Source organism: Monomorium pharaonis, chromosome 2, assembly GCF_013373865.1.
Source record: "Monomorium pharaonis isolate MP-MQ-018 chromosome 2, ASM1337386v2, whole genome shotgun sequence".
NCBI lineage: Eukaryota > Metazoa > Arthropoda > Insecta > Hymenoptera > Formicidae > Monomorium > Monomorium pharaonis.
This window is the reverse complement of record NC_050468.1, coordinates 22,666,652-22,679,104: the sequence shown is the minus strand read 5'-3', so window position 1 is coordinate 22,679,104 and position 12,453 is coordinate 22,666,652. Positions and strand designations below refer to the sequence as shown.

Below are 12,453 nucleotides of genomic sequence, written 5' to 3'. Positions count from 1 at the left end.
TACATCAGTGGCAAGAATTTTGACTTTCAATCGTGTGTGCCCTAAAAAATTTGCTGAATTTGTGTTAGGAGTTAATTAAAACAATAGATTTCTTTTTTTTTCTACAAATTTTATAATATATCTAATTAATTTCATTTTATTCATCCATAAAAAATAAAGCTATTCAGTTACAGTTATGTCCTGATAATTATATTATTCTATACATATATCAATATACATAATATTGATTTAAATACAAAGAGAATTCTGATCTGATTTCTATCTTTGATCTGACACGATTGTGTAGATCGTCTCAGGTAGGTTTAACGGTGTATCTGATTTCCTATTCTCCTTCTTATCTTTTAATCTCTTATTAGAAAATCGGGAGGTGCACAAAATAAATCAGAATGATAATTGAGCTCAGACGTTACGTTCGCACGGTGTGGCGAGGTGTAAACGAAAATCTCGGTAAACCAAACCGCCTCTGAAATTGCGCGCGCGACGAAGGGAGAGGAAATTTACGCGCAGCGCTCGCAAGATCACGTTCAACCCTCGAAAGCGCATCCCCCAGGATCAATATGCTGAGGGAGTGAATCTCGAAGCGGTTATCCTTGAGGGCCGCGGCAATCGCAGTCTATGTACGCGTCCCTTATTAGCTCAAGGACCTGAAATAAGGATTGATCCTGATCCTTTCTCTCTCTCTCTTCGTTCCGTATAAAAGTGGAGAAATCTAAATGTCGGCCTCTTTACGACCTAGAGTATCCCTCACGAGCGCACGGCTTGCGTCTCATTGGTCGGCTATAACCCCCGTGGCGGTGGCTCTCTCGCTCTCTCTCTCCCGTATTTTCGAGCAACCCAGACGAAGCGTCTTTCCATCGATCGAGGGAGAGAGCGCGTCGCCAGACGAGGAGCCGTATAATAACGTTACGTTGCGCGAACGCGGCGCAAGACTCCCTCGCACAACGCCCGAATAGTACGTCACGGCATCCGCGATGACGTACTGGCAAGCCTAAGTCGATCGAATCTAATGACGGCCGCGATCTGATGCATATTTCAAAGCTCGCCGACGGTAATTTTGTCGTTGGACTAGGTAGATCGTGCAAACGAACGATTTGCCGTTAATATTTAAAAAAATTCGTACAGATTTAGATTTCCGAATTAATTTCATGAAAATTAATTATAATACATTCTCGCGTTTTCGACACGCGTTTTCGCACGCTTTTAATGACATTAAAAATTGAGATATGTATTTCATTAAAAAAATTAATAAGTAATATAATAATAAAAAAGTAATAAAATAATAAACGCTGTCTATTAATTAAACTGTAATTCAAAATCCGTATTCTTTGAAACTCTCGCATAGCATATTACACTGAAAAAAGCAGCAATAACTAAAGCATATATATGATAATATGAATTAAAAAAGCTTTTAACTACCAAAGAATAAAGAACGCCGAACAATGTAACATTGTTTTAAAAAAGGGTCATACACGTTAACACAAACACGCTCCACAACGGAATGTGCTCCTGTAATAAATCTCATGGTTGGTCCGAATAATACACTATTCTTTTAATAATATAATTAAAGACAAAGATCTTAATTGCATCGTTACATATTAAAATGCATACATAAGGAAAACAAAGCAATTCAAGGAAAACGGAATTACAGAGACGTTGCAAAACAACGCAAAGTCGCCTTTCCGTTTCCCGCTCTGTAAGACTTTTTCGTGCTGAGACCGTACTTGGATTCAATATGCAGAAATTATGTCGTATGTGTTACGCAACGCGAGCCAAGAAAAGATCGATCCCGGGCGCTATATCGTTATCTTCGATACTCCGCGCATATGTCGACGGCAGCTCGTCTAAGCTAATTTATCGTGGCGTAACGAAGCTTTAATCCGATATTCACGGCTGAGCAAATGTTACAAAGCACGAGAGATGTAAGTGATACAGCCTCGTGAACCTGCAAAGTTAATTTCTCGCTGGGTCAGAGAGCGTCGTAATACTATGGATCTCTTTGTCTTTCGAACGTACATTTTACCCATCACAGGAATGCAAGATTGCAAGATCCGAACGTAATGATGTCAATATACGGTTCCGACCGATTCGATCGACCTGAAGAGATTTTAGATTCGATATCCAAGAAAGAATGCGCGACGTAATTGACGTCGCGGAATCGAGGAGAAAAGATGAGAAATATATAGATCATGCTGAAAGAAGCCGTGTTACATGTCAACTTAACGAGATGCTACAAGATATAAAATTATAAAAATGTTATTCTAAAAATATCTCTTCCACTAGTGTTTCGTAAGAAAATATTTATAGATCAGAGGGTAAAAAAGTTATAAAAGCTAAGTATATAAAATATTTCAGATAAAAAAGCATATTTTAGTGAAAAGAAACTGATACATGATACATACAAAATATTAAAACGCAGAATAAATTGTCATGTAGCTATAAAAAATACATTATTAAAATAGTAATATCATATAAATAATAAAATTGAATAAAAACTTTTTGCAAGTTTAAAGATATTTAATTTCGTTTTAATATCATATTATGAAACGTATAGAACTTATAGTTATAAAAACTATAAAAAAAATTAAGTAAAAAAATATATATAAATTACAAAACGAGAAAATCATGAGAAAAAGCTATATATCAAGATTCATATATTTCAAATGATAATAAAATATAAAATGCATATTTTACTAAAAAATATATCACGTAGAAGATTAAAATAAATTTATTTATTACAAAGTAATGAATAAATTTTATTTAGCCGTAAAAAAACATTGATATAAACATATAAATAATTTTTTTTAATTCTCGCGATTTCACATATTTCAAAGACAATTTAAAAAAACAATATTTAATTTTTTAAATATTCTCTGTTCCTTTTTCATATTGTTGCAATAGCGACATTTGTAAATTGTTTTTCAACATGCTATAAGTCAATTTATAGTTTATAGTTCATATTATAAATTAACTTTTAAATATTACATAAGCCCGATTCGACAGTGAATCTGTTAATCCTTGACTAGAGTGTCGTCTCCAAATTGTCGTAACCGCAAATTGGTAATGGCCTTTCATCTTACATGCAAACGCCAGTGGAGCGGTTAATCCGGATTATAAGCGTAATAATTAACGCATTCGATAATACCTCCAGCTTCATTTCGTAACCTCACGAAATTTCCAGCCGGGGCTTGACTCCCCGATCAATTAGTTGGTTTGCGTAAAATTTCGGTTTCGAGCGAGAGGAATTAACAAAATATATGACCCTTTCCTACATATGGTTTCTTCTAATACGATTGAATTAAATAAATATTGGTCCAAATGTATATGAAATGCGTATAGGTGTAGGTGCATCGGGCATCGGTACAGAAGTAGAATATCGAATTGCGTTTCATAAAATCTTATAATTTACGAAATTAATTCGTGAAATATAATAAACTTAATAGGTGCACGATAAAGTACTACATTGATATTCCATTAAATTTAATAAATAATACCGATAATGAGGGGGGTGTCTATACAATGAATATAATCCGCATATTCGTTTTAAATGCGATTATTTCGAAAATTGACAATAACGTATTGAAGTGCTATTCTATTGAAACGGCACCTTGTTATAAAGATAATGACATCGTACGCCGTTGTATTTCCAGATAATCGTCAGAGTGAGACCATGCGAAGTGTTTGCTACAAGCTTTGTTAGCAGAAGGGCGACTGCGACAGATACAAGAATCAATAATATTAGCAGAATTTTGACAGAAGCACCAACAAGATTTGTCGACAAAAATTAAGTATTTAAATCTATGATATTTTTTCCGACATTAGATTTAGTGTATTTATTGTGTCGTAATTATTTAAGTAATATATCACATTACTGCTACTACTTATTTTCTGCTGCTACTATGCTAGAAAATATATATATTAATATATCATTAATATATGTTAATATTTCACTAAGGTCTCATTAAAACTGCCCCAATCACTGCCGCTTTTATCAATTGTAATATTAGAATAAAAAGTATTAATACTATTACTATCCAATAAACATACATAAAGTTTTTTACGTGGCAATAAATTAAAGAGGCAGTATTACAGCATGTAATGAATGCAGCATGCAGTAGTAATCGGGAGAAGGATATTCAGGATATTGATTGACAGGATTAGCAGTAATAGGTTGCCTTTAGTGGGTATATTAAAGGTTTTTCTTGACTAAATAATAATAAGAGAGAAAGAATGTTAATGTATATTTAATTATCCTTGGTTGGCAGCAGTCGGGAGTGAAAAAAATTACAAAATATCAACTGCCATATGCTTAAAACAGCAATAATTGAGACAGTTGCCTTATCGGGATTTCAAAGAGATATATAACGCGATTACCCAAACGTGATAATATGGTAACGCCGCGCGTTATCAACGCCATCAAGGTTTCGATTAGCACGCACCGGAAATCAGGATAATACCTGCAACGAAGTTCTGCGCGTTTTGTCGAGGGTGGATACGCAAGAGTGGTACGTGCGCGCGTCCAAAGCGAAATAATATTTTTACGAGCACGGCCGGGAGAAGTCCTGTCCAAATATTTAGACTTCGCTTCGGCCAGATAATTCGGAGGAGGAGTCGTCCTTTGTGGAACGAGACGATGGTGAACTCGGGAGAATTTTTCTGCTTTCTTCTCTTGGAACAAAGGATATTTTGTTTGGCGCGCCGGAGAAAGGGGCAGAGGGGGGTGAGGGAGGAGGGGAGAACACTAACTTTTACCGGCGGCGAAACTTCCGAAATGGGGGATGACACCGGACGTGGATGCATTCTTCGCGGCGTGGTGACATTTTTATGCTGGGCGAGTAGTGGTACGAGCGAGTGCAGAAATTGCACTTATGACGCGGTATATATGCAAATACATCGAATTGTTGAGCGGACGTAATCGTGATTAATTAAGAGTGCTCTAACGAGGAAGTTAATTCGAGGGCGAGTTAATTCGCGATTTCCATTAGCCGCTGGCTATTGAAGCGGAGCAGATTTACAGTCCCTCTCTCTCTCTCTCTCTCTCTCTCTCCCTTTTCGAAACCAATTCTATTTTTCTTCCATTAGACGCTATCCCCTCGTTGAATGTTTTCGCCACTGTTTGCGCCGGTGAATGTTTCCGGTTTTCATCGTCGTATATTTTTCGCAAAATCGTACGTGGCTCGTATCATCTCGGACTCATATGAATGCGAGTCGCATATGGTTCCGCGAGCATACAGAGGAAGAGAGAAAAAATAACGCTCTGAAAATATCCCGCGTCATTAATACCAGGAACGAACGAATCTCCGGGGAACCGGAAGGCGAATTCATTTGAGGGGCCCGTGGCAAAAGTTGCGCGGCTCGATCGGGTACGCGATACGAAATTAGATTTGAAACTGTATTACTCGTCGATGGGCGAATTCCGATCAAGTTTCCATCTCTCAATAATGGCCCGCTGCCGCGCGTGGTGCATCTGCGCGAGTGAAAAATTCCGGAAAATCGCGCGACTTCTCCCGACAGAGGGGCGCAATTTGCGAAAGGTCACGTGTAAATAAGCTCCTCAAAAATCACCGTCGTATATAGTTGTGTACGTAATTAGAAAAATCTGTTCGAGACGCGGGGGAAGCGCAGGGTGTTTGCGTTTATTTGCAAACAAGAGTTTAAAATTGTGTTTTCCGTGGCGGACTAAATGGTCGAGGTTAACGGCTAACCCGAAATTTAATTCACGAGATCGCCGTATCGCCGGGCGGATATACGCGTTCGATTTCGTCGCGCATTTGCATCGGCGTGTACCGATAATTGGGCGGGGGTGCGCGGGAGGGGGCGCGGACTCAAATAAATTAGAGCGGCTTCCGCGCCGGTTCGCTCCCGCGCTCCGGCTATAACGCGGACCGCCATTAAAATAATGTGCCAATCAATCGGGCCGCGTTCGATCCCATCGATTTGTCAGGGGCTTTCGAAAAATTCTCACTACGCCACGTTGCGCCGCCGCCGCCGCCGCCGCCTCCGTGTGACGCTGATACACGGCAAAACATGAAAATCGTTTTAGGAAACGTCACGGGTTCATATTTGTCCCAGTATCGAAATGCATACCTGGATATATATTATCTACACAAATCTCACATTTTCCTGAAATGGACATCGGAATTGTGGGATTAAATTTAACCCAACGAAGTGCAACTTAAAATTTCATCGAGACTGGACGATTTTGGAACGGCAATTATTTAACGCTAACCAAATTAAATATTTCTTAATAAAAGGTCGTGATCGTGAAAACTAATCACTTCATTAAGAAATGCTCTGAATCGATTGCTTTCCGACATTGTGATTTCAATGAAATTCTCACTGCACATACACGGAGAGAATTTTTCGTTACATTTTATAAAATAAAATTTCCTACAAATTTTACCATGTGGAAAGATGCTTGGTAACAACTTTTGACAACCTATTGGCAATCTGAAATATTATGAGTAACATACGATACGAATTTCTGAAATACATATAAAAGACATTTTATGATATAAACTGCTTGATAAAAATTACTATGCAACATCGTAAAACGTTCGAAAACAAACTTTTCACATTCGAGACAAAATATAATCATATATACGATATTTGTTAAAAAAAAAAAAAAAAAAAAAAACACGCTTATCTTAGATTCAAACACAAGACTTCTGACTTCTGAATTTCCTGCTATACATGTCATTACATTGATAAATACTAGTGTGTATATTGTCTATTTATGGAACATTGGACCAATCAATTATCATATTGCATGGCAAAATCATTGACTAAGTCAGATTGAAAATATCATGACCGTATTGTAAAATTTACACAAGATAATGTATATTTTTATATTATATATATGTCGCTACTTATAATTTAATTATTCTATATAAAACAATATAAAATGTATACAATTTATAAAACAATAAAGAATGATAAACTGTTCGACATATTTTGAAATCAATAAAATTTAACTGTACATTTCAGTAAAAATATTCAAATATATTTGTAAAATACATTGTAAAAATAATCAAACACAACATCTACTACATTTACAATGTTAAAATATAAAATGTGTAGTAGATATTAATAAATCAGAATCAGCACCAGAATTATTAATAAATCACATAAAATTCTTTAGAATTGTTGTGCATACAATGTCCTACGACTATAATAATTTTCAAAGTAAAATTTATTCCCTCCGTGTATTTATAATTTACACATTTCAAAAACATAAAAAAAAATTACAATTGATAATCTCCTAATTCTTTCGTGCTATTACACTGAGGAAACTCAATCATTAATGGCTCGATATAAAATTGTGTATACTTAAAAATTCATTTAAAAGGATACTCAAGAATTTTGTTGTACTAATGTATACAAGAATCTTCCTCGTTATACATCCTGAAAAGAGAGCTCTCCGTAAACTTATGTTTAATATACATCCTGTATTTATCGTCGAACAGGATAGGAACGGTAATGCACGAGTAACAGGATGAAGGATACAGCACGAGCTGCAGGCGATGGAAGCTACAATATTGGACGTTGCTTTTTAGCACAAGCGGCCGCGTTTATAAATTCCCCCGGGGAGATTGTAAGATCGCGAAAATGGGAGGAAACGCGAAAAGAGGGTGAATAATACTAAATGTGACACGCATAAGTACTTTAGCAGAAAGCGAATGAGAGGAAGAGAAAAATGTCCTCTGCACTAAAAACAGCTGTGTACAAGTTTAAGTAATTGAACGTTCTAACGTCAATAAAAAGCGAGAGAGTACCGCACAGTCGACACTTTTATGTGCCGATATCAATAAAACACGCCAAAAAATTTTGAAAATAAAATGAATCAATTTTCAAGCAACGTACCGCAACGTTGTGCAACGCTGGAACGAAGCAAAGGAAAATGAAATCAAATTTGAGTGAGGGTTTGCTCTTGTTTGTACGAACAAGCAGCACGCAAAAAAAAAGAAACGAAAATGTTATTTGAAAAACTTTCAATTTTCTCAACAATTGAGAATCCCCAATGTCAAATCACATTAAGAAAATGTATAAGAATAAAGGAATAGAAAAGTAAGAGGTTTTTCAGGAATTAACTTTTTCAGAAACTATCTGCGGAATGTAATCAAACTTTTTCCTATTTAAAAGTATATACTTTTATCTAGTTACAGTAATGTCTACATTGTTCATTACAATTTGTTGTAAGCATCGTGATGGCAACAGATGTTTTACAAACATTGCAAACATTGCGCTGCGTAACTTTTTACTTTTAAATTAAAGAAAGTTTGATTGCATCGTACAAATCTGTAAAAAAAAGTCTTCAAAGAAATTCCTATTTAAAAAATCTGTTTTCGGATTGTTTACTTATATATATTCTACCTTACATACATGTAACACTTTATAATTTATTTTTTTATTTTTTTCACAATCATTCTGAACGACGCAACGCAAAAATTGAATTGTCTTTGCGGGACAAAACATGATGCCTTCTAGGGTTTTCAGAGAATTAAAAATATGCTCAACTCGTTCGCGGTTTTGTTCTCAAATCAGCGTAAAATAAAAATTGAATTTTGACAAATGACCAATTCAATTGTGACCGCTAGTCTGCGGAATTGTCGACAAGCACAACAGGATCTTGCGGAGCGAGCCTGGCTTAACATCTGTGCCCGCGACCTTGTGATTTTGTGCATCGAAAGTAGCTTTCTTGAGAACGAATCGATAATCGTCGACGGGTGAGAGTGTATCGTGAAGGCACGACCTAGGAAAACGTAGCGTCGTGTGATTTACACAGAGGGAGGATCCCGTCTCGTTTTTATACTGTAAACGTGATATGTAGACTCGTTCTTAACGTGAACAAAACTGCAGCGAGTACATCTGCACCCTCGTCCGTCTGCTCCGTGTCACGGAGAGTGGAATCAACCCGTTCCGCCCTCTCCGAAATTCTTTGGCAAATAAATGCGTACCTATCCAAGAAGTCACCCGTAGAATTTTAGTCGACCCATACATTTCAGGCAGAATAAATTTAATTAACACTTTCAACATACTCCCAGCGATTTATTAGAAATAAAGCAGCTTTTTAGAATAATGCTGTCTATAACGACAGCGTAGGAGATGTGTAAAGGAAATTTAAAAAAGCTGTACTACCGAAGACCTGTACTTCACAAATCTGTAAGGAGTTAAAAGTAACGAACAAACCACGAAGCTATAAAGTACGAACTCATGTTTCTTCTGGAATAGCGCGTTTGCCGTAATCCATTTTTATGGGGTTCTACGGCGAAGAAAATACCTTCGTATTGCCTGGTTGAAAATTGCAATCTTGCACATAAATCAGGCTTACGTTACAAATAATCTGTCTATTATATAATCTTACGTTGTGGAAAGTAGAAATGTTTCTTACATCAATTATTTAGAAGTATTATTTCAACACATTCTCGTTACTTTATTATTTCTGGTAATTGAATTCACATTTCCCATTTCGTATAAAATGTTAAAAATATGCCAATAAATTTTATTTAATATTTGATTACTCATTAAATAAGCACAAAAAATACGTACACATACTACATTTATATAATTGTAACTGTAGAAATTTTGTAATGTAATTATACATAGGATTTTATTTCTCACTTTTAGTAGAAAAAACTTATCAATTTGTAATCAACTTTTGCTTTTTAAATTCGCTCAAGACTCTTGCGAAAGTAGCTCTATGTTAAAAAGATACAACATCGTCGATTCGACGTTTAACTTGGCTCAATTAATATTTAAAAAGAAATAAAAACACTATATTGAACTTGCTTTCCCAGGGTACAAAAATCAAATTGATTTACTTCTGTAGAGTGTATAAATTTTATATTAACATTTAATGTTGATATAAAAGTCCATTTGCGTGACTAAATAATAAATTAATTTATAGCATATATAATATAAATAAAAGAACACACAATGCCGTGCATCAGAAAATGTGACAATTACACATAGAATACGGAATGACAATCCGGAGGTTTATAAAACGAAATAGCTATTATCAATTCGTAATGAGTGGACAGAATTAAATTAATTAAATACCATACTGTCATTCAACCAGCCAAATTGGCTTTCTTTATAATATATATTCATTTTTAGAAATTCATATTCTTTTTGCATTATGTGCTAATAAAAATAACGGTTTATTTCGCAGATCACCGATATGTGTTATATATGTCATATTACATGTTGTATGCTGTTACGTATACGCAAGAAAATATATAATACGATAAGAGAGTGGAAAAACACATTTCCATCCGAGAACTCAATTGCGATGTAGGTAAGAACGCCGCGTAATATTTTCCCCGTCGTTTACAGCAGTAATGCAGCGTAAGAAGTAAATATGACTTACCTTGCCACGTTTCGTATATTTAAGATACTGGTAGTGATGATTATCGTAATTGAAGTCGTGGGGCGTGAGGGTGAAGTCGTGGTTGCGGCCCATCTTTCCCATGAGCATCTTCTTCCTCTGCATCTGCGTCTTCTTCGAGTACGTTCGCAGATCGGCGACTGCAAAATTTCACCTCTGATTAATGTACTCTTCCCGCGGCATACTTGCTGATTGCAAGTCGCGGCGAAATTACATTTCGTCCCGGCGGCGCAACGCGTCGAAAATACTTGGTTCGTTAGCCCGAATCAACTCGAGCGTGACTGCCGACAAATTGTACGTTAGAAATCGAAAGGCCGACTGCACTTTTTAACGGCAGGGCACTTCCACGGGGGGAGGGGGAGAGGAGGGGAGGGAGGGGGGTGATTTTTCCGTGCGATGTACGCGCACGATAGTCCCCGGGTTTGTCGACGAAAACGGCGGCGTGAGAGAAGAGACGACCCCGGCGGCCGGGCTCCAAGTAGAGAACGTCAATAATTCCTCCGCCGAAAAAACAGGAAAATTTTTACGACGCGGAGCGCGTCGAGCGTGTTTAAGGTAGGATCCGATTTAAAAGCGGGACGAAGCGGCAAAAAATAGAAAGATATGGCTGGAATTAACGGCAGAAGAAGATATACGTCAGGTGCAAAAAATGTCATTTGTCCCGAAGCGTTGTTGTATCCCGTTTTCACACAGTCGGCACTCAGCACCGTTTTTATTTCAAGTCCTCATCTATATTTCTTGCCCGCGCGGAACAGACAACTTGTCGAAATTACATCCGCCAGATATTTAATTCACACACACCTCGCCGAGAACCTCGCGATCTGATATCTGCATAAATATTTTATCTCGCGCGGCGACACGTCATTTTTCATCAAGCTCACTGGATCTCCGGTGGATCATCCGACCGCAAACATGATAGTCCTAACGGCACCGCATCTGATAATCGATATTCCGCACGTATGTTGAAAACCGCTCGATCGTGAATGCGATAAACACATTTTATTGCCTCATATTAATGTTTAAAACATGAAAAACGGCGTGCGCACGTGCGCGACATTACGGGACGGCTAAAAATGCAGCCGCCTTCGAAATCCATTGTATTTACGAATCAATCGCCACTCATTAACCAAACAGGTAGCCAAACAGGCCATTCGAAATTAGTACGCGCTCTTGATCAACAATCGTTATGATTTTTCCGGCGAGCGACCGCCGGCATCGATACAACTTCATAAAATTCAATTACCACTCTGCACATACCAGCAAGCCGATAAATTTAGATGATTGGAGCTGCGCTCGTTGATATTCATTAATATCAACGAGCGTTGAGTAAAATTTATATTCCAGCTCCTTTTTTTTTTCTCTTCGTCATACATTAGCGTCCCAGGCCAGAGATTGCTGTCTGCGTAGCTTTAAATCTTCCCCGAAACAAATTTCCTACGAAATAAGTACTCCATCCCAGTTTATATCGCGGTAAAACATTTACGTTAAAATGTATTTGATATTTCCCCCCCCCCCAAAAAAAAACGTGTAATTCAAATTTTTAAGATAGATCTCTTCGCTCGCATTGCGATATGTATTCATTTATTCTCATTCTTATCAAATTTTAAAACAAATGAGTCACGAATATCTTGGTGACCGCGTTTTCATATTTAGTTCAAGAAATAAAAGCTACATCAGAAGTTTCTGCGCGCGTCAGCTACGAATACACTTATTCTTTAAATGACTTCTTTATCTACTTTCAAAACTTTACCCCACATTTGCCAGGCTCTATTTTATATTGCAGAACTTCTTGCCTTAAATTTTCAATAAAGAATATTGTTGGAAATATACACATGTACGTTTTCGTTATTGATATATTCACGTCTTTTCTATACTTAGAATACAATGCAGTTACGTTGACATATAGACGTTAACAGCAAATAACGAATCGCCAATTCGCAAATTCAATCGGCCCTGATCTTGTCTGTTCCCCCGATTCGACGACGATTCACGATTCGCCCAACGTTTGCCGAGGTACATCACGTTGTATGCCCAACAGCGGCACTATTGTTCTAACCGCCAATTATGAA

At 37.0% G+C, this 12,453-nt stretch overlaps 1 protein-coding gene across 1 annotated transcript in view; it reads right to left on the bottom strand.

The window, feature by feature from the left end:
• Positions 1-12,453, bottom strand: part of LOC105831364 (proteoglycan Cow) — a 124,852-nt gene that overhangs the window by 12,402 nt on the left and 99,997 nt on the right. The window contains exon 6 of the mRNA XM_012671434.3: positions 10,367-10,524. Coding sequence (XP_012526888.1) covers positions 10,367-10,524 — 158 coding nt within the window. The remainder of the gene's footprint in view (positions 1-10,366; positions 10,525-12,453) is intronic.